The 23221-nt window shown below is 33.0% G+C and overlaps 7 protein-coding genes across 7 annotated transcripts; 3 read left to right on the forward strand and 4 right to left on the reverse strand.

Annotated features, from left to right (window-relative positions):
* Positions 1–1054: 1054 nt before the first annotated feature.
* Positions 1055–2851, forward strand: Tsp_00270 (CDK5 regulatory subunit-associated protein 3). The gene is made up of 3 exons (XM_003376041.1): positions 1055–1248; positions 1285–1480; positions 2156–2851. The coding sequence occupies exons 1-3, from the start codon at positions 1055–1057 to the stop codon at positions 2849–2851; spliced, it is 1086 nt and encodes a 361-aa protein (XP_003376089.1).
* Positions 2852–3071: 220 nt separating this feature from the next.
* On the reverse strand, positions 3072–5017 carry Tsp_00269 (molybdenum cofactor sulfurase). Its single transcript, XM_003376042.1, has 3 exons — positions 4186–5017; positions 3358–3674; positions 3072–3230 (listed from the first exon to the last, which is right to left on the reverse strand). The coding sequence occupies exons 1-3, from the start codon at positions 5015–5017 to the stop codon at positions 3072–3074; spliced, it is 1308 nt and encodes a 435-aa protein (XP_003376090.1).
* Positions 5018–5674: 657 nt separating this feature from the next.
* On the reverse strand, positions 5675–7072 carry Tsp_00268 (putative parathyroid hormone 2 receptor). Its single transcript, XM_003376043.1, has 6 exons — positions 6850–7072; positions 6489–6581; positions 6294–6394; positions 6163–6260; positions 5905–5991; positions 5675–5846 (listed from the first exon to the last, which is right to left on the reverse strand). The coding sequence occupies exons 1-6, from the start codon at positions 7070–7072 to the stop codon at positions 5675–5677; spliced, it is 774 nt and encodes a 257-aa protein (XP_003376091.1).
* Positions 7073–7421: 349 nt separating this feature from the next.
* Positions 7422–8984, reverse strand: Tsp_00267 (chitobiosyldiphosphodolichol beta-mannosyltransferase). Its single transcript, XM_003376044.1, has 4 exons — positions 8543–8984; positions 8263–8485; positions 7724–8172; positions 7422–7666 (listed from the first exon to the last, which is right to left on the reverse strand). Exons 1-4 carry the CDS (start codon positions 8982–8984, stop codon positions 7422–7424), a joined length of 1359 nt encoding a protein of 452 aa, XP_003376092.1.
* A 593-nt stretch (positions 8985–9577) lies between these two features.
* Tsp_00266 (protein LTS8-like protein) lies at positions 9578–11089 on the forward strand. Its single transcript, XM_003376045.1, has 3 exons — positions 9578–9838; positions 10089–10500; positions 10566–11089. Exons 1-3 carry the CDS (start codon positions 9578–9580, stop codon positions 11063–11065), a joined length of 1173 nt encoding a protein of 390 aa, XP_003376093.1. The 3' UTR covers positions 11066–11089.
* Positions 11090–13177: 2088 nt separating this feature from the next.
* Tsp_00265 (putative parathyroid hormone 2 receptor) lies at positions 13178–15239 on the forward strand. The gene is made up of 9 exons (XM_003376046.1): positions 13178–13216; positions 13241–13292; positions 13359–13570; positions 13789–13919; positions 14086–14246; positions 14308–14573; positions 14666–14813; positions 14879–14988; positions 15198–15239. Exons 1-9 carry the CDS (start codon positions 13178–13180, stop codon positions 15237–15239), a joined length of 1161 nt encoding a protein of 386 aa, XP_003376094.1.
* Positions 15240–16367: 1128 nt separating this feature from the next.
* Tsp_00264 (putative parathyroid hormone 2 receptor) lies at positions 16368–22702 on the reverse strand. The gene is given in 27 exon segments (XM_003376047.1): positions 16368–16439; positions 16452–16499; positions 16570–16658; positions 17010–17065; positions 17286–17376; positions 17829–17950; positions 18014–18072; positions 18139–18241; positions 18299–18415; positions 18486–18639; positions 18727–18812; positions 18867–18970; positions 19052–19134; positions 19205–19385; positions 19460–19603; positions 19659–20030; positions 20044–20379; positions 20434–20610; positions 20676–20798; positions 20853–20923; positions 21303–21368; positions 21444–21695; positions 21754–21799; positions 21814–21857; positions 21978–22223; positions 22280–22353; positions 22557–22702. 27 exon segments carry the CDS (start codon positions 22700–22702, stop codon positions 16368–16370), a joined length of 3462 nt encoding a protein of 1153 aa, XP_003376095.1.
* Positions 22703–23221: the final 519 nt, after the last annotated feature.

Here is a 23221-nt window from a genome sequence, read left to right on the forward strand (position 1 = left end):
GATTATACAAAGATGATCGCCACGAAAATTGAGCCTGGCAGATTTTGCAAGTATATTCGTGCATGTTTCAACCAAAACTCTAATTCAAAATTCACATATAATTCTAAAAGTTTGAAGAGCAAGATATTAACCTCATCACTTATATCATAAACAGCAACAAAAAAACTTCAAAAATAACAGTTCCAAATCTGCCAAAGTTGAACTTCAGCTGCTTAATTTAGTCTAATTTAATTTAATTTAATTTAATTTTACTTTATTTCAAATCATTTTGATGTTTCAACATGTAGCAGTTTGAAAAACTCAGCGTAAAGGTTCATAAACTACTGAAAATTTTTCTAGTAACGATAACTTTATATTTAAATTCTTCTACATATCTGAAAAATGATACATTAAAATTGTATGAACGTCAAAATCTGATGAAAAATGAATTAATTAAAATTCTGCTTAGCATTAGTGAAGCCAAACCATTCGCAACATTCATAATTTGAATATCATGACGTAACAGAGAAGGAATAACAAAAATTCACATTAATAATAATGTATACTTACAAAATACACACCACACACACGATAAATTATGCAAAAAACAAAATTTTAAATGTCTAACAATTGTCAGCTCACCTGCAAATCACAATACGCTTGAAAAAGTCTAAATGTACGGTAGAATAAAAGTAATAAAGAAGTGACATGAAGAATAAGGCGCTATTTATGCCTAAAAAATTTAAATAATTTATTAAACATAATAAGTAATCTACTTATTAAATAATCATTTATTAAATTTGATATTTTATAATGAAATTGTGCTAAAGTAAAATCTATTGAAATAAATCATAATTTTACTTCATTAATATAAATAATATGAAGAAAAATTTTGATTATTATATTTTAACATTTTTGATAAAACTGAATTTATAGTAAGCAAGTTTTACTTTTACAGTATTCTACGTTGTACTTTTGTTCCCCGCCACGTCACAGTAAAAGACGAATTTTGCTTGCGTGTATTTATGATCAGTGTTTTTTTCTGCGTATGTTTGATTGGATTATATTGTGAAAAATGACAGATATTTCAAAACTCCCGATTGATATTCACTGTTCAAAATTACTGGATTGGTTACGAAGTCGTCGACACATAAAAAGTGAATGGCCACAAAAGCTGGCACAAATTCGTCAGTTGATCAGTAACGCGATTGGTGATATGCCAGAAAATGACGAGATTGCCGCTTTGTTGTCAAATGCATCACTTCTGACGTATGTTCAATGTAAAAAAATAGTCGACATTCTCAGTATGACTGAAGCGGACACGAAAAACATCTTTGGACGATATTCATCGCAGCGCATGAAAGACTGGCAGAACATTATTGCTAAATACGAAGAGAACAATGTATATCTTGCAGAAATTGCTTCTTTGTTGGTAGATCTGGCGCAGTATCAAATTCCAAGTTTAAAAAAGCGCATTTCTCGTCTCGAAGCGACGATTCAGGTGCGTTGGAAACGTTTCGATTAAAATACACAATTATACCACTCAATTTATTTACACATCAACAGGAATGCGAAAAGAAGAAGAATGATTATGAACGTCAAGCACGTGACGCGGATTTGCTTTTTACCAAAGTGTGCGAACGGTATAACATTAGTGGGTCGAATGTTCCATTAGAATTAATTAATTTGGCGAGCAGTTTGCCGGAGAAGCACGAAGAAATTGTGGCAGAATTGCGTTCACTTTGGCCAACCGTGGAACATTATATTGCATTTTTTAATTATGTATTGGGAAGTAAGCTCAACGAAGAGGCCATGGCGAAAAATTTCGAGATATTTCGTTTTATTGTGGAAAACGGTAACGTCACTACATTTCAATTCAAAAGAGGCTTTCCTCCATCTGAAATAATTTCACTTCAAGATTCAATTTTGCAACAGGTAAATCGATTTTAAAAATAATACAATCATAAATAACAGAATATAATCGCTTAATTTCTTATTTTTTTCGAATGCATTAATAATATAGTCATCATTCGTTCATAGTCACATGTATATTTATTTCATGGGCAGTAAGTAGTACATTACAACGAATTTTTTTATTTTTACAATTTAAAGTTTAAAATAATGTTGATAAATAGTGTTGAAATGTGAATTTTTCAATGGTATTTTTTGTATAAAGTTAGAAAAACAAGTGGATAAAAATGAAGATGAAATTGATTTCGGTGATGATTTGTTTGAAACCGGGGCAGTAAATTCTGCAGAATACGACGGAATTGAAGAGATTGCAGTTGTCGATGACAAAAATGTGAAAGATTCAAATTTCAAATCGCCTGGAAATGTGGAAAACCGTGTGGCTCGTGGCGAAGAGGCGTTGACAATTTTGGAAAACGTGTTCACAAATGGTTTGTTGCTTACCGAGTTGTTCGAATTGAGAAGCTTTTTCAAAATGCGCCATCACGAACTGAACACTGACCATTTCGCCAGTGAACTGCTATTTGCAAATGATTCGGTTCGACTATTGGCCAATGGGATGAGCTTCGTGGAAAAATGGCTACAAGCGACAGAAGAGATAATTCAAAAGTTGCAAGATCCGGTGCTTTGCCATTTGACAGAATTGAGAAGCAAAGCTGAATATTTGGAATATCTTTCTTCGGAAATATATTCGCACAAAGAGCGGGCAGAGAAGTGTCGACAAACTGTTGACGCGTTGAACAATCGTCAAAAAGATGCTACGAAAGAAATACAACAAATTTTGGAGGAAATTCAAAATTTAGCCGCTATTGCCAGAGATTTGAAAAGTTTCATTGAGCAAAATATTTCCGAACGTTACAATTCTCGCAAGGTGAACATTGTCGGTAGTACGGTAGCAATTTAAAATAAATAATCACTGTTTTCTCTGTTCACAAAAGATTGTCAAGTGAGAATGGTCATTTTTCACAGTATATGTTTGATTGTCTGTCATGTCACTTATTTTCCATGTGAATGATGATCACTTTGGTTGGAAATAAAAACAGTATTACAATTCCATTTTACTGACACTGAATTGTCACAAATTTTTTTTAAATGAGAATTTTGTATATTGAATCGTTACATTTTCACAACCTTCTCCCCTGGTGATCGTATTTGAGAATTAGCCATATTACGATGAAATTGATGAAACTATCCACGTCGGATTCATTTGAATTCCAACCGAAGGAAATTCGAACAGAACCGCGGGGTTTCTTGGTTTCGTCGTTATCTTTTTCAACAGCATTCTGAAAATTAAGATCAAAATTCCAATAATATGAATTCAGCGGAGCTCAATTTTGATTCCTATTCCACACGCTATTAGCGTGGAGATTGAACTTCAATTACAAAAAGATATGAATAAACACCGTTTACCTGAAAATTTTTACGAATATCTTCGTCGGTTAGATTTAAATGAAGCTGGCAAGCGCCTATGTTGCAAAAGTAGCCTGATCGAAGTTGAACATCGAACAACGTTGCCATACGTTCCACTTCACTGCATGCAACGTATTGTCCGTCACGGTCGAGTAAATTGAAGTTGATAATACCGCCCTGTTCAGCTGGAGAGCGAAAGCCGTTGTTGCAGTAGATTTCGGCCACCGGATTGCCATTGCCGTGCTTCAATTCCAGCAGACGATCGTATGCTAATTTTGCAAGATTGAAAATACGCAAGCCGATCTTCTCCACCCCACCTATGAGAAAAGAGAAACAGATAAATAATCACTGTTTTTTTGTTAATTTTAATAATAAATTTCTACCGAATCGTTCCAGCTCATCAAAACCATACTGTAATGCAATAACCAAGTGATACGGCAAACTTCCATCTTCAAATCTAGAAATCAAATGCATTTTTTAATTTAAAAAAATAAGAAAACCCTTTTTATTAAAAAGCAAAATCACAAATTAAATTGATTTTTAATTTACTAATTTGCTTTGATTTAAAATTTCAAGTGCAACTGACTATAAACAAATTGGATGCAAATGAAAAACACATTTTTCAAAAAACTGCGACAATAATTAATTATTATAACGTAAATGCAATAAAAATAAAAATATATCATTTTACTTATTTATAAAATAAAACCTACTGAAAAACAATATAAAAATTAAAGTCAATAATAATGCAAAAATAACAATACCTTTCTTCGATATTTTGACGAAATACATGAAAATCCGTATTTGGTAAATAAAATTCTACCGTACCACCGCCGTAATAAACCTTCTGCAGAAGGTGTGCACTTTTTCTGCGAATCACCAACGCCCCAATACCAGTAGGAAAGCCGAACATTTTATAAAACGAGCACGCCAAAAAGTCCGGCCCTGCAGCAGCGCCAAGCTGCGGCCGGCTGCTCGACAGCAAAGCAGCCCCGTCAATGCAAGTATACCAACGTTGCGGTCCCAGCATCCCACCGGACGAGATGCGCTCACACCAGTCGAGTGGATACTTGCGCCCGGAGAAGTTGCTCTGGCCCGGGTAGACGAACAGAGCCGTGCAGTTGCAGGACTCATTTCCGTGGTCGGTCGGTTCAGGTCGATCGATAACGTTGACCAGTTCGTCTTCACTGACGCAGACCACGCCCACGTCACGTTGCCACGCGTATTCGCGCATCCCAATCACAGACGTGTGATTGTCAAACAAATACACCAAACGACAACCACCCCGCTTGCATTCCCCTATCCTGCCCACAGTACGGCTATTGTTCAAGCTCAATTTGCTTCTTTTCTTCGAACATCCGGCGCAGCTGCTGTAGGCGAAACATTCTCCAACCAGCTTCAACGCTGCTGTACAGCTGGAAGTGAACACTACGCAGTGTTGACTTGAGTCCGTTCCGAAATGCTTCAGTATACGTTCTCGAACCTCGGCTATGCGGGATGCAGTCAACTTGCCACTGGCATGGCCGCTGTGAGGGTTGCCGTAATGATTTTTCTGCATGTCATTTATGAATTGGTCGAATTGTTCTATGTAAAATCTAGCAGCACCGGCATTGTCCAAATAGGTTGCCTGTTGTGAAGCTTCATCTTTCGTCAAAGCCATACTTGATGCAGTTTAGAGCTGCTAGTTGAACAGTGGAAAACAGTGGAACTTTTCCAGTAATAAATTTATCAGTTGATTGATCACTAAATTGAAACCAGATCAATTTATGATGCTCCAAATCAATGGGTAGTGCTGAATAAATAACTCAACTGATTTGCGGTTCAATCTGCTGTTGTCCCCCGCAGGAGTGAAGATACAGTTCACTCACTGTTAACCTGACTAAACAAAATATTGTCGATTAAGAAATGCAAATTGATTTTACATATTTGCATTAATTTATAAATTAAATATAAACTTACACATTAAACAAAACAGCAATCAATTGAAAATTTACATGTATCCTAACGAAAATAACTACTGTCCACAATTTATATTCAAATATTTAAAATTATCAAGAAGAAAACAACATCAATTACAATCACCATCTTTCAAATATAATTGCCCATCGGTAAACTATATTGCATTCAATCTTGACCAAAATAATGCATTTATCTAAAGAAATTAGAAAAATTAATATTCAAAAAACTGTTAAAAACATATGTTTAAAATAAAATAAATAAATAAAATTTCTGCTTCAGGACAGACATTTCCAAAAAGATTTCAATATAAAACTAATCAATTTATTAAACAATTACAATTAATCCAAAATTTCAAACTTCAGTGGAATTTTCTGAAAATCTGTTTCTCGCCCAAATATTTGGCAAGGATAGCTTCGGGCGTTACAGTTGCTTCGTTCGAATCAAACAAATCAGCCAGTGATGCATCGTCGACAACCAGACCCAACTTCTGACTCATGTCATAATTCCGATGTTCAGTGCTGAAAGCGCTTCTGAAAATTTTCAAAATGCAAAAAATGAGTTGGTTTTTTAAAAAATGCTAACACAGACATGAGATTTTTCAAATCGGTAAAACGCGTCATTATTTCTTCGTTGTCAAGTTTCAACTTTTCCCGAGATTCTGGCTCTTTTTCACTGCTAAAACATTACTAAATCCAGTGAATTTATTTGCATACTGTGAGAAAAAATATGAACAGAAAAGTGGAAATTTTTTCTCAATGTAAACAGCTGCTTATTGTTATCAATTATAAATGAAAATTATAATTTGCATAATAAACTGATATATATATATATATATATGTACAAAACCTGAAAGATAAATCTTCTGTGGCTTGCTTGAAATGAGCTGTTGCAAGGGCAATTTGTTTTATTCGTATCTGCTTCATAGTTTTCATATCATTTTCCGCCTCTAAAAATATAATACATGACAATTCGTAAACCTTTTCTTTCGGTATACTAAATAAAACGGGATTTCTTGACTGAAATTTTTGCACCAAATGTAGAAGATCAATCTTGGTATTTTTTTCCGAATTGTCGTAGCCTGAAATTTCTTAAATCAACTACAATCATTTTCATAACCTATGCTTAGCAACAATTTTAATAAAACTTTAAATCAAATATATTTCATCGTATACTGTCGTTTGTGTCGCCTTTAATATTCCCGTATGATAGTTTTCGAACAAAATTTCTTTTTGTTTGACACTCTTCAGTTACTTTTGTATCCAAAGCTAAAAGATCAATATTTTAACAATTTTCATGTAAACTGCTATTTAATTAAAAAACAGATTTAAATTAACATGCGTTAACAAAAATGAAATTATTTAATAAAAACATCGCAAGTTTCATTTTAATTTTAATAATACCTTCAATTACAAATACATATACATAAAGTCACAACATATTCATTTTTCCGTTTAGTTAATGAAAAATAAGTAATGCGCGCATATTTAAACATTTTTGATACATTCACATTGCACTTTTAAAGAGAAAGACTACTTGAAGAAGAATCTTTATGAGTCGTTATGCCATCGATTTTCGGCTCTTCGCTAAATGAATCTCTCATTTCTGAATCATCTGCATTTTCATAAAATTTTTTACTGAAATGGCCTCCAGTACAGGCGTCGCAAATGATCTGGTCCTGAGATTCACGCTTCGAAAGAATTTTCGTTAACAATGAATATTTTCTGTGCTTTTGTTGTTCACCTTTCTTCCCAGACATTGCTAATAAAAGTTGCGATTGAACAATTTAAAGTATTAAAAACAACATTTCTTATCAAATTAAAAATATGAATGCTTTACGCATCTTGAAATCGACTTTATGCTGTCGCATCATACAAAACTGTTTTTCAAAAATATAATCAGCATGCTTTTAAAATAATTTTCTTACTATTTGCATCAAAATAAGATTTTCAGAATTCGCATAAACAAACAATACAGTATACATGAAAATGAAGATGAATTGTTTTACAGTACAGATGATCATCTAGCAGCATTTCGTTGTTAATTACTATGCTCTTGTCGATCATTAAAATAGAAAATTTGATGAAGTAACCAGTTCATTAAACAAACTATTCACACAGGGAAAGCACTTCGGGCCAAACTGTGGTTTCCCATGTTTTGTCCCAGTCGTCCAGTTGGTTGAATTTTTCTTTGATTGTTTTGATAAGACATTTATCTTCGGCAAATCCTCTTAGCATCATTTTCAGCTGATCTGCTAATTCAACTGCGTTATTAAATACGTGACCATTTTCTCCATCATGCACAAGTTCTCCTATTGAACCAAATTTCTTTGCCAGCACAGGCAAATGACAGCCTAAAAATTCAAGTTATTGAAAGTTATCGGGATTTGGGTGAAATCAATCCAGCTAACCAAACATGTCCACAATTTTCATGGGTAGATCTTCGCCAGAAGTAGATACATGGAGACTAATTCCTAAATCGGCACAAGCAAGCAATTTTGGATAATCCTCGGCTTTCAGCCACATAGTAAGTATTTCTATCTTTTTCTTTGCAGATGATTCTTTGAAAAACTTTCTTCTTGTAACTTCAACTTTAAACTGCTCTTTCAGAGGACCATTCCCAGTGATAACCATCAAAACTGAAGGAAGCTCTGCGTCAGGAGAATCTTCGTTTGAAATACTGCTCCAATAAATGTCTAGTGCATCGAGGAGAATCGTAAAGTTTTCATCGGGCGTCCAACTTGTAGATGAAATTAGCAAACACGGTCGATCGGAGAGTTTCACGTAACGATTATCATGCGTAAGAGCTGTAAAACGATTGGCTTCTGCATATTTATTTTCCTTTGTATTCTCCACATCTCTGGAACGTGTTAAAATTATTTTTTCAAATTAATCTTAAAATGGATACTCTTTTTCTTGCACAAAACAAGAAAGAAATCATCAATCTTACGTAAATTTCGTTTCTTGCATTGCTATTTTCATCAAGAATTCATGCTGCTTTGCCAAACTAATTGGAGTGAACGTTTCGTAAGGTGTATCGTAGAAAGTAAACACATTTCGTACACCTCTTTTCATTAAGCTTGCACGCATTTTATTTGTAACGCAGAATGATGCATCTGCTTGAGATGCGATCGCGTACTCCATCCATAATGCAAAACGGACAACTTCACTTTCTGTAAAATTCGAGATGCGCAATAAATACGCAAAAATGTAAAAAAATTACAATATACCGTTTCCCCATTTGTAACCAAGCATAGACCATGTATAATTGTGCCAGTCAATAACAAATCGGCATCGCCTCAATTTTGCAGCAAGCATGCAAACCAAAAGCGCTGGCAAGCCAGGTGGATTTTGAACCATTATCAGATCAATTTTTGGAATTTGGAATAACAAACAATAAAGCAACGTGAAGAACTGCCAAAAAAATTTCACGATAAGATTAATTGCATTGAATTGAATATTCACAGTTTTGAATAATGTGCAAATCGTAATTGATGGATTCGAACTAATTTCATTCATTACCAATGAACCAGCATATCCAACGAGATTTACATGAAAATTATGTTTTGCAAACGATAAACTGTGATATTCCATTCTAGGACTTCTACCTATATCCCCCAAAACAACCAATGCGACGTGTTTTTTAGCCTTTTCCATTTCAAACGATGCCATTTCAAAACTGAAAAAAGCAAACAATTTATCTTTCCCAAATACGCTAGAATCTAATCATACAAAAGATTTGCTGTGGAACAACATGATGAATTTCAAATGACAGTATGAAAAAATGCTTTTAAGTTTTAAATAATATTATTTTTGCTTATATTGCTTATATTATGCAGAAAAGTTCTTAACATCAAAAGTATCGTTATATTTTAATATGAAATTAGGAAAAAATAGTAAAGCTAATCAAAGTAAAAATTCTCAGATATTCATAAAATTATGTGAAAATTGTTTTGGATGTAAACTATTAAGATTACTATTAATATTTAATATCGTTTTCCTGAATCATACGTGAACTAATACTAATATTGGTTTCGGTAAAAAAATTAGTACCTAATTATTGTTTACTGTATAACTTTAAGTTGACGAAGTTATTTACTTATGTAGATTTTTTTTGAATCTAATAATGAAAGAATGTAAGATGAAATATTCATTTGAAATTAAAAAGTTGTTTTTCCAGTTTTAGTTGTTATCTGATATTTTTTCAGTACATCAGCAAGTAATAATTTACTTGAAAAACACACGTCGCAAAATGTTTGCTTATAATGTTTGTAAGAGTATATGATTGTGATTTATTAATTTGTATAGGCATCGGTGAGATATGTGAACAAAAGAAATTACTGGTGTTTATTTATGACCCGTTTTGTTGGGTTATGTCTGCATTGGTGCCACCGAAAAAGTGCAGTATGGCAGAAAAGGTGTCGGAAAAGTCAATTCTTGCCACTGGCGGGTATGATCACACTATAAAATTATGGAAAATTTCTCCACCTGTGTGTTTTCGCACATTGCAACACCCTGATTCGCAGGTAATAACTTGAAACAATAACAAAAATATTATTTAAAATTTATTAATGTTGTAGTTCCTTTGAAAAACTGTTAAAAGTTAATGTATTATTTTATTCACTGAACACTGAATTGAAATTAGAAATTACTAAGATTGTTGCGAATAAAGTTGTTCGTAATGACATGATGCTGTTAATGTCGACTGGCTTATTTAATGATTTGCAATTTAATTAAATTTTTGAATTCAGAAATGCTGGAATGACATGTTCATAGGTGAATAAGCTCGAATTGACCGCCGATGGTACACTACTTGCGGCTGCCGGTTACCAGCGTATACGTATGTACGACATTGCAACGGGTGACGTCAGTCCTGTGGTCAATTACGAGGGAGTGGCGAAAAACATCACCGCGGTCGGTTTCAACAACAGCACGCGTTGGATGTACACCGGTGGTGAGGACAATTCGGCTCGTATATGGGATTTGAGGAGTCGAAATTTACAATGTCAGCGAATATTCCAAGTGAACACTCCAGTTTCCTGTGTTTGCTTGCATCCGAATCAAGTGGAATTGTTTGTCGGTGACCAAAGCGGCACGATTCATTTGTGGGATTTGCGTACCGATCACAACGAGCAACTGTTGCCAGAGCGGAACATGATGATCCAAAGTGTCGATGTTAACGGAATTGGTATTTATTTTTTTCTATTAATGTTCCATGGATGCTTACTTATTTGCTTGTTGTTCAAATTGTAGGAACCATGTTGGGTGCTTTAACTCACAAAGGTATGTTTTACACTTGGACGTTGAAATCCGTTTTTAACAAACCGAGTAGAATTTATCCAAAAATGAAATTGGAAGCTCACAAAACGTACGCTCTCAGATGCAAATTTTCGCCAAACAGTGAATTCGTGGTCACCACTTCAGCTGACCACACAGCCAAAATGTGGAAAAGTAGTGATTTGAATGAAGTGATCACTTTCACCAAACCTGGCCAACAATGGGTTTGGGATTGTGCTTTCACTTCGGATTCAGAATTTTTATTTACTTGCTCATCGGACAGCGTCGTTCGACTGTGGCGGTGTGACGACGGCGCTCCTATACACGAATACGCTGGTCACCAAAGGGCAGTGACAACAATAGCATTTCAAGATGGTTGCCCAAAGCAGGATACTGAAATCACTGCTGCCACCTGCAATTCAGCTCCTTCTACTACGGATATTGCAGTAGTGGTGGACGATGATGCCAAACCTTGATTGCTCGGTTAAAACTCTGTCTAATAAATTGTCTTCTATTGATAATACGTTTCAAAAATGTTGGAAGTGAAAAATATTTTTTGATTTGTTTCTTTTTTGCATTGTAAACACTAGGGAATAATCTTTAATATTTAAAATATCATTTGACGTAAGTAATTTTTCTTCCAACAATATAGGGTAATGGTGATGATTTTATTTGACTTTCTTTAATTGATCGTATCTTTCGAGTAGATTGCAAATGTATTTGAATATTGATGCTATTTGTAAATATTTTAAATTTAGGGTAGGCTGAAATTTGTTTACTGAAATGGAAGCTTTTAAATGCAAAAAGTCCATTTAAGAGCGTTTTAGTAAATAAGAAAATAACTGATGTAATAAATAAGAAAAGAATAGATTTATCAAGGAAAAATCAAAATAATTTTTAAAAAGTAATATAAACATTATTAAAATTATTGTTAATAGGCAAGTATTTACAGTAGGAATCAGCTTTAGAAGAAAATTAAAAAAAGAAGATCTTTGATTAGTTATTTTGGTTAAATTTGAGGACAGCTGATAAAATAATAAAAAGTCATGATCGTAAATTGATAAAGCTGCGTATTAGAATTTTTATAATAAATTTAAAAGTTAAGGCGCATCTTAAAATAAGATTAATACTGTTTTTTTCACTCCGTAATGTTTTTTAAAGTGAAATTCTTTTTGTACTGCTATGAAAAATGTCTTATCATGAATAGATATTAGTATTAATTATGGTGTGATTAGTAATGTATATAATTCAAATATGAAAAAAAATAGATTATGATATTTAGGAAGAAAAAGAAGAAAGCTAGCAAAAATGGAAAGCAATTTATAAAAGAGATTGTAATAAAATTGTGATTGCATTTAAATGAAGTGCATTCAGTGGTAATGTTCATTTCCGTCCTTCAAAAGTTGTTTTTATGACAAAAGTGAAAGAATGCGAAAACTCGCTTGATGCAAAAATGAATAGCAGGTCAACATATATTTTGAAGAGCGAGTTTTGCAAGCTGAATCACAAGTACAATTTGAACTTTTACAAAAAAAAATAAATAAATTATATAATACAAAAATGGCCTTTTCAACGTTTCAACTGGATCATAGTTTTTTTGATTAAATTACCATAAAAGAAATTGAAATGGAGAAATGGTCAGCGCCGTGTTAAGTTACCAGCCGGCATTTTGAGCGTCATCGACACGTGAGTGAAGTGAAGGACAAGACGAGAGATGTTGGTTATAGGTGAACACCACCAGTTTTCTGCATCGTCGTTCCACAACGTGTCAATGAACTGCAATCACAAGTGAAACGATCAAGCCGAAAAACAATCATCTGCTTGAAGCTTTGATTTTGCCGGTCGCTGACATTGCATAAATTTGGAAAATACAAATTATTCCACTTTCTTGGCTTTTCCACACACACATTTGGAAAGCACAACAAGCAGACGCTCAGCTTTCATTTTTTAAACCATTGTCACTGCCCATCATTCATTTTTTTGATTAATTTCTTATTAATGGAGCAGACTGTCCATTTTGTTTACAAATTCTACATTGCTATGGTATGTTTTTACATTTTTATAGCTGCAAAATTAGTAACAAACAATATTTGCAAGCAAAAATTATTCTGCATTATAAAATACTGCAAATGAACTTTCAACTAATTGTTCATTTGCTATTTCAAGAGAATAATTATTCTTTTCAATTTCAACATTAACAATTTTTCAATTTAAATTTTATTAAAATCTCATATTACAAAAGCAATGAAGCTTGCATTTTTATTATTTAAATTACTGAAATTTCAACAAATATTTTGCATCCTCTCATCGCATTGCACTGCAGTTGTTCATTTGTTCATTAATAATGATAGTTTTTTGTGTCGTATCAAAATTTTAATTTTAGCTCTTATTTTTTAGCTTAATTTATTGAAAACTTAATTTTTAGAAAAATTGCAACTGTCTTCAAAACTTCAAAAGAACAATTCTATTCTATGAGCGAGCTATGATATAAACAGTACTTAATTGAACTTAATAAAATTAATCAAAAAAACTTATTATTATAATATGAAAGTTATATCAAAAGTTATATTTCATTCAATGTTTTGAAAATGGAAACTACTGTTAATAAATATTTTTCAAGCTGTATAGTTTTTAATCAATGATTGTTTTAGATATTGGCAAAAGTTGCTTCAAGTTACTTCCTCATTGACAATGAGGTTATAGGTTGGTTTTTGAAGTAACAACAAATTTTGTTTTACTCAAGTTTAAATCCACATTATATATACGTAGGCAAACCTGAAATTGAATGCGGTCCAGAAAAAATAGGCATGAAAGTGAAAACAAAGCATCCTTTCGAAGGAAGCCTATATCTGAAAAATTGGCGCCGGAAACAAGGCTGTTTTGCAGAAGCAGTTTCAGAGGGAAATATCACCAAATCTTCAGCCAGTCTGTCCATACCGCTTGCTGATTTAGCACAATGTGGAATGGAATTTCAACGAAATGTAAATCAAAAGTTTCAGGAAAAACTTTATTTGAAATACATTATTTTAAGTGCAAGCAGGTAGCACATACTGTAGGCTTAATCGATTTTTTTTTAAAATTCATTTAAGTAAATTAACATAAAAATATATTGTTCATCATAATTTTAATTAATTAATTAATTAATTATTTTTGTCATTCTAGCGTATTTTTGATATTTTTTGATGAAAATTCTTTTTAGCAGCAGAACGGTGATTTAACTGTCCGAGGCGTTTGGGTTGTTTCATTCCATCCTCTTTTCATAACAAAAGTTGATCGAGCATTTGATGTTCTGTGCATATTTAAACAAAATGAAGTGAATATGAAATCCCAGTTAACAGTCAGGCAAGTTATGAACATATTTACAATTTGTGGAAATTTCAAAATTCTCCAGCGTGATTTATTATATTTTCAATTTCAAAATTTTAGACATAAAGTCTAAATTTATTGTTCTTTTAAGTTATTTTCATTTTTACACTGAATAATTTACTTTGTACAGTGATCTGGTTACTTTGGCAATAATTCCACGAACAGTACCAGTGCCTTCAGTAATGATGAAAATCGTTTCTGGTTCTGTTCCTGATACTACTTTACCCCCAGTTACAAAATCCAAAGTGGGAAATAAAATCACATTCATCTGGTACATAACTGATCCATCAGGTGACATTTAATTTTCAAAGCAAGAAATTCAATAATTTCATAATTCTCTTTATTATTGTAGATATTTTTGGACTTCGCGTCCGGGAATGCACAGCTGAAAACAAGCGTGGATTGTCAGTGAAAATTGTAGAAAATGGATGCAGCACAGAAAGTGTAGCTATACGGGAAATTTCTTACGAACCAGACAATACGAAAGCATACGCAACAAGTCAAACATTCAAATTTGCTGATCAAGAAGATATTTGGTTCCAGTGTCGTGTTCTGGTGTGTACCAAATTAGGAAAAATTGGAACTCATTACAATTCTGAATCATGCGAAGAAATAAAGGTAATCACGCACACAATGTGGATACAATTATCAATTGCTTAGTTATGAATAAATATTAGAAACTGTCTCTATTATAAGTGAACTGCTTTCAGACGTGCGGCCATTCTTCACGTTCCAAAAGAAATACTGGTGTTTCGAGCGAAGATTTAATTGATGAAGATGAAACCATTTTAGAGCAGCACATGCAAGTTGTAGAATTATACAATCAAAATTTGAAAAATAACAAAGATCTGCTTCAACGTAAGCATAATATGTTAATAATAATTACCTTAATAAAACAGAAATAATATTTTCCTACATTCTAGACATTCCAACAGATCGTGTGATTCCTTATGGCTCAGGAACTTCTTTAATGAAAAAGAGCAAATCATGGAGGATATGTATGAAAAAATGGGTTTTCAGTTTGACTTCATCGGTTACTGCAACTGCTTACATTTTTGCTTTCATAATTACAGCATTCTTAGTCCACTCATCGTGCGGTGGAAATTTTCAAAAAGACATATAATCCACAATGTGCCATAAAATATTTATTTGTGTTAAATATTTGGTCTGAGTGCTTGTTATTGTGTTTAAATAAAATGAAAAAAAGTATATTAAAAAAATATTGTTTCTGAAAAATTTCAGTTAATTCATCTTACTGTAGTTATGTTAATTGCAAAATTCTAACTATTGAAAAAACAGCTTAACAGTTTAAAATTCAGACAGTTTTAGGGCACAAACGTGCTATGTCAACTTGTGAAATAAAAAAAGTGAAATCGAACTGCAATATTCAACTTTTTATTCTCATTTAAGAGAAATTGCAACATTAAAAATGCTGCCATGTTTTTTTAATCATATTATTGCGTTAATATACGATAAAATCTATAATAAATTGTTCAAAAAAACATCAGTCAAATATTTCATCCCGTTTATGATCAGTAATTAGTAAAAATTATTTGTTTTCATCAAAAATTATGATTTTTGCAAATTATAATGAATAATTTTTGAAAGAAATAATTCAATTGAATGTCATTGTTGATTAACAATGTAATGCTTAAATTTCATTAATTTTCAATTGTTTGTTGAACAGTTAATTGAAAAAGTAGCAATTTATTAAATTTATTTAATAAACATCTTTTCGAAAAGAAGTTATGTAACAGATTGATTGACATGTGAAATAGAGCTAATAGAACACTGTGATGCTATTGATGAACACCAGTTCAATCAACAATCAGCTTGTATTGCCGGAGGGTTCGGGTCAACGCCTGCTGACATGACTCCCATTTGGAGAGATTGCAAAATCTGTGCAACTAGTCCCACTTGATCAGTTTACGACATTCAGTTAATAAATACCACCAAATATTACCGTTTCTTTTAGTCACCATTTCAAAAATCATTTCTCTTCTCTATTCAAATGCAAGTAAAGATGAAAGTTAATTTGTACCATTTGGGGATGAGCTCTGATACTCACGACTTTCCAAAATTGTTCGGAGATGTCAAGGTATTTTGTATTTGGTATAATAATTTTGTATTATTGTTTTTTTAAATAATAAACATACTTTCTACTTTCAAGTTTGTCTGTTGTGGTGGATCGTCAAAGAGGATGGAAAAATTAGCAAATTATTTCACAGAAAACTTGCCTGTCAATTATCCTTATGGTTTCAAGCCAGATAATCTTTGCCATTCTGATCGTTACGTTATGTACAAAGTTGGACCTGTATTATGTGTCAATGTAAATCGAATTGTTCTTCCTCTTCTTTACCAACAAACAATTTCTTAATACAATGTAATAAGAGATAAGTAAATTTTACATTTCTAGCACGGCATGGGACATGGATCCATTTCAACCATGCTGCACGAAGTGTTGAAATTATTAAGAATGGCAAACTGTAAAGATACAATTTTCTTTCGAATTGGGACCTCTGGTGGATTGGGTAAAATTGTTATCTCAAAATTGAAAAACAAGCAAACAATTTTTTCAAAAAATAAAATAACATTTAGGATTACCAGGTGGAACGGTGGTCATTTCTGAAAGTGTTGTGGATGATTTGCTTGAAGACTCTTTCGAAATGGTAAGATTTTGCCTAGTTATTTTACAAGCCCAACCTACAAATGCCACATGCAGTTTGATAATTTTCCACGTATTCAGTGATTAAATTAATTGTGCTCAAAGCGATGTATTAAAATTCAATCAACTGAATCTTTTTTCTCGAACTGGCTCTGTTGCAATTTTTAAGAAAAACTGTCAAAACAGTAAAAATTATATTTTACGCACAAGAATACTGTCAAGAAAATTATTTCCTTTTATAATGAAACAAATTAATAATCAAAACATATCATTCAACAACGATGACAACACTTCAGTACTGCATTTCAAATTTCTAAAAGGTATATTGCACTGACAAAAAGCCTGCAATTTTGAAAGCATTTCAATAATTCATTAATTAATTTATTTACTTGTTAAGCACATCCTTGGCAAAAGAGTAAGAAAACCAACTCGCCTTGACAGCAGTCTAAACAATGAACTGTTGAAAATTGCTACAGAATTGAATTATAATGCTGTAATTGGAAAAACGCTTTGCTCAAATGACTTTTATGAAGGTGAACAATTTGTCGTTTATTATTTTGTAAAATTGTGCAAAAATGATTTTCCACGCAGGACAAGCTCGACTGGACGGCGCCTTCTGCGACTACAGCAAAGAGGAAAAGCTCCAATTTCTTCAAAAAGCTCACCTCAAAGGTGTAAAAAATATTGAAATGGAATCGTCCTGCTTTTCCGCCTTCTGCACCAGAGCGAATGTTCGAGGTGAATTAATTTTTGATACTATTTTTAAAAAAAAAAAACCAAAACAGATCACAACAATGTTCATCTCATTTCATCTTTTACTTTTTCACTCTTTAGCCGCTGTGATTTGCGTAACGCTGCTTAATCGTCTCGAACAAGATCAAATCGATGCCGTAGATGAACTCGAAGAATGGGAACAAAGACCTGTCAACGTTGTCACCCAATACATTGCACATCATTTCAATGATGCTTACAATTAATTTTCACACACGGATACAATTTTGTTCAGTGAAATAGGAAATGAACAAATAAATTTACACATAATTTAGGTGTTATTTTATTACAATTCAACAATATATATGCAATTGATGAAGGAAATTTACGTTAAAAACATCAAAAACATTTTTTACGTGGGCAATTCTGTAAGGGCAAATATGAAAGAAAAATTCAATGATTAAAAAAACAACAATCCAATATAAACATTTAAATACCGAAACCTCCAACTGGAATATGCAAGGTTTGGTTGAAATCGGCAACAGCGGTCAACGTCCCGCTGTGAAAGCCTTGCTCTTTAGGACTGAAATAAATCCATATTCGTTGGCGTTTATCAGCGCTATAATTAATAAATAAATGACAATGACAAAATTGGAAAATATTCCAATAAAATTCTCCTTACACTAAGTCTAATTTCTTGCAGCTTAATGTGAACAGGTCGTTATCTAACAATAAATTGACCTGAAAATTCAAAAATAATAAACATATTAAATGGTCCCCCTTTGCAAAATTATTAATCTCTCATACTGAAGTCGATTCTTCGCTTTTGAAATCGACGCAAATGCGCGTCGTTGTGTGCAATTCAGTGTCTTTAAATCGAACATCCATTGGTGTTGCTCTGAACATTGTTCTAAAAAATGAAATCATTCTTTAAAATGCAAAATACATATACAATATATATATATACTTTTCTGGAATAGGTAATCTGGATAATTTTCGATGAAAACTAGACGCTGATGTGGACAACAAACAACCTGCAGATGTGCTCTGCTTTGAATAACAACTATTTGGGGATAGATTATATCTGAAATTAAAAAAAATTTACAATATCAATTAAATTGTAAAATTGCAATCACAGTAAATTATTAATTTACCGAGAACCGGCTGATGATTGTTCCATCTCCAAAGCTGCGAAGCTCAAACAGCTATCGGTTTCGCTCCACATTTCTGCGGTCAATTTGATCACAATTTTTCGCAAATTATTGACAAAACTTGCAGCTTCTGTAGAAGAAGCTGGAATCAATTCGTCTACAATAATAAACGTGCAAGATATTTAAAAATAAATTAAAGGGGTTCTTAAAAACTTCTAAAGAAATTTTTTTTAATTCGACATACCAACTACTACACGGTCTTCTCCTTCAAAAACTTCAGTGAATGTAATTGTCTCCTTCGTAAATTGTTTCTTTTTGTACTTTTCCCACCTTAATCAAACAAATTAATCATAAATTAAAAGAAATGAATAATAAATAACTTACCCGCGTAGATTACGTCTCAATACTTCCTCATTCCAAAACAAAGATACGTAAGCCACAATGCCATTATGAGGCACATCGTTTTTCTTGACGTTAAAATGCACATTCTGAAATGATTTTATTATGCAAAATTAATATAATATAATATAATATAATATAATATAATATAATATAAAATTTCTTTTCACCATTTCCGAGTCGCAGTTCATTACAAAAGCCTTCGGTTCCATTGTCAATTTTTCATCATGAAGCACCTCATGAGCAAAAGGATCTAATGAACAAAACAACAAGTATTCACACATAAAATGAAAAGCAAAATAAATCAATAAAAAATATCTAACCAGCATATGGAACCATTTTCACAAAAGCAGGCAACGAACCAGTATTTTTCAACGTTACCTTACCGTGAAAATTGCCATTGGATTGAGAAATTAATTTCACGTCAACAAGCTTTTCCGGCGACAAGTATTTTTCATCGGCAATCATCACACACGCCGTACCACCATAACCGTACAGTCGAATCTTGAATTTAAATACAACAACAACCACAACATTACTAAAATGAAAAATAAAATTTGAATAAAAAGCACACGAACCACAAATTCTTCTTTTGTTTCTTCTAGTCGAAATAAAATTTTGCCCGTCTGATAGCCAACCGATTTTGGTCGAAACGAAACAACCAAACGATGACTTTCGTTGGCGGAAAACTGCATCATTGTTCTAGAGCTGACATTTTCAAGCTGTAATTGAAAAGTGAAATTAAAAATTTCATAATAAACAAACAAACAAATCTACTTTAAAACATTGGTTCTGGTGCTTGATTGAAACGCGAGTTCGAATTTGCCCAAACTGGGATGTGTAACGGACTAAAACTGAATTCGAAACGCTGCTGTTCAACGGCACGCATCCGAATGACAAATGGCGCTTGTTGGCTTCCAAATGACCATCCGCATGCTGTGGTAGAGCAGTTGGAACCTGAGCTGGTGCTTTGGTACGGATGACTGTTTTCGAAGGAACGGCCGGCACTTTGAATTCATCCACCAACTGAGGAGGACCAGTGGCAGTCAATAATGCGGCGGCTAAACAAAAAGAAAATCCAAATAATTCCCATGCACCAACAACAAAACCACACAACCAGTAGATATTGTTTTTTACATCGGTTTTCATCTTGAGAAACAACAATTGCCGGCATGTTGTTCGAAGGTGCAGCAGCTTCAGCTTGACGCTGCATCCGTCTCAACGCAATCGAAACGTCCGTACTCATGATCATCTCGGCCAGTGCACTGGCCGAATAATCACTCGTGCAATCGAAAAGTATTCTCCTCAAAGCGGCTGTCGGTGAATCACTGGCCGACTCCTCCTTCCAATTAATGTCGGCATGCTTCAACAGACCACCGCCCTCTGATTTCTTCGTACAAGAGTCACGTCCACGAACAGCTTGTTCGCTGAGATCAACTGACGACATCTTCTTGCCAACATTTTCCACTTCATCTTCTTGAAGACGATTCGATTTGGACTGCAAAATCGAATAATTTCAATACAACCAATCAAAACTATTCCTAAAATTCACCTGATAAATTGGCAATTGTCGTTGATCAGAATTGTGCTTGTCGCTTAATTTTGAATAATGCGAACCGAATGCACAATCAGACGGTCCTGAAAACGCGACTCGACCACTGCGAGACGATTCTTGTTCCGATTGAATCGTCTTGTCATTGTCCGAATGGACACTAAATCCGAAGGTAGGCTTAAAAATGTCAACATCCATTATTACTACAACCACAACTTCTGAAGTGATGCGTGAAACATTACAATTTCCTCTTCTTCAACGTCATCGTCGGAATTTATCTGGCCAACAGGTGCCGATTTACCACCAAACACTTTGGTCATTTCTCCTCTATTCGAGCTTGAGGACCAACTGCCAGTCAAAATATCCTGCATATTGGACAGCAATATTTAAACGGGAAAAGAAATTCAATTCAATTCTACCTGCACTGGCATGCCATTTTTGGAAAACTGCAGCTCATCTTCACGGAACATTTTCAGCTTTTCCTCGTTGTCTAATAATGAAACAAATTTAACAAAACACTAAAACTACTATTAGCATCGTTCGACCGAATAAACCCAGTTGAAACTATTGACTATTTTTAATTTGGTCTTTCCAGCTGGAAAAGTAAAATTTCAATTCTATCATTCAAATGTTCGAATTTTTCTTTTCTTTTTCAACATTCACTTTACATTAATATCTAATCCATATAAATCAACTGAATAATTATTTAATCTATTATATTATTTATTTTTATTGAAATTTTATTAATTATTTATTTTTACAATAAATCAAAAAAGCATAAACAAACAAATATGCTTAAACATGTGGAAATAAATCAAGTGCTGTCATTTTAGCTTACGAAGGTAATTTTGAAAAGCACAAAAATATACCTGTAATAAACACTACATCGTCCGAAATATTATCGTTGTTACACTGCAATTCAGCATTTGAAAATCCTGAAAGTTCAAAATAAAAAAATTATTAAATAAATGCCATTTATCAACGCTTAAAATGAAAATAAAAATACTGACCAGAGCTGCTAGAACTTCTCGCTTCTCCATTTTCTAAATTTGGTAATTTTGCATTCCACTGAAGATTCTTCATCGTCAAATTAGAGCTGCAATTTATCGCTTCCTTCGTAGTATTTCGACGCAAAACCGTGTTGGTCACTGGCAAATACGAAGGCATCTTCTCGCTTTCAAGTGGACAAATTGGAGACGACGAACGAAATACAGGCGCAGTAGCTAACCCGCTGTAATTGCTGCCTGCTTGAATAGTCAAATCTAAAGTCAATCTAATAATATATCATCGCACTAAAATTTTCCATCTAAAATAAATAACTACTAAGAAACAATAAATCATCAAACCATTCTAACTGCGTGATCATCTTAAATTTTAAACTGTAAAATTAATATAACAATATTGTGGCAATTTATAACATCGGCCTGCAATAACTTCAATTTCACATATTAAAAGCTATTTGTCAAACAATGATGTGCTTAATTAGTATTTTTCTAACAAATTATTATTTTAATTAATCAATGAATAATTACAAAACATCAAACCTATCGACAAGTCATCTTTGCTTGCTGGATTGCCTATTTCTTCGACAGAATTAAATTCAGCCATTATATCGTCTAATTCGGCTTGATCAATGCGAACTTCTGGAATTGAGTAGTTCAAATTCTCTTCTGGAATTATGTCATTTTTTATTGTAGACTTCAATTGAACTGTCGCTTTCATAAATTTCGGTTCTTTCTGATTTAAAAATCTTTCTAAGTTTTCCATATCAATGCTGTTATTCGTAAATCCTGAAACAATGTTCGTAAACCAAAAAGATCCCCTTATTGAAAAAACAAAAGCATACCTTTAAACGTTTCAGATGAATTTACCGGTAAAAGTGATTCATCAGTTTCACAATCACTTAATTGACCATTGTTTCTAAATATTTTAAATAATAACATCGGTCATAAGGTAATTTCATGTAAACTGTGGAAGTAACATAACATATGAAATTTGATAAATAATAATTTTACTACATAATTTATTGTTCTTCACATTGTCAAAAATGTTATAACATTCAGAAAAAGTACAAAATGTGTGCAGAAAATGTTAAAACCTTGGAACCTTGTGAACAACCTCACCTTGGCTTAATTACAGTCGATTTAGCGATTGGTTCTGGAAGGCATAATGGTGTTTCATCATCAAAAAATAAAGTGTCTCGAGGATAAGCTTCGTCAATATCCACAGTAAAGCAGTCAAAATCATCCGAGCGCACGCCACCCGACATTTGGAAGAGCTAGTACTAACCAAACAAAATATAACTACTTTCAATGCAATACAGTACGATTAATGATAATCAAGCTCTGTTTTAATATGAAACGTCACCCATTTTACTACTGCGCACACATACCAATTAACAATATTTTATTCTGATATAAATTTTAAAAATAATTAGATGAATATTTTTAATGAAATTTAAAATTTAACTCAACACCTATTAAAATCGCGCAATTAATAAATTACGTAATATAAAAATAGTGAAACTCAGGTATCAGTACTGAAGTGATGTACAGCAAAGTGGTGTACAGGTGGATTGTAAATTAACTTTAGGGACAATTCAAAAATTGCCATCATATTTTGCGTTATATTTTTAACTTTTAACACAAGTTTTATTCAGATAAAACTACAGTATTTACGCTAAAATCAACAGAACACTGCCGCAAACAACAATAGGTACCACCGGATGTTAATTCAACAAGCAACACATTCAAACGGTCTCCACCCCACCTGATGTCAATAACCAATT

This window comes from Trichinella spiralis, assembly GCF_000181795.1.
Source record: "Trichinella spiralis strain ISS 195 chromosome Unknown Scfld4, whole genome shotgun sequence".
Classification (NCBI taxonomy): Eukaryota; Metazoa; Nematoda; class Enoplea; order Trichinellida; family Trichinellidae; genus Trichinella; species Trichinella spiralis.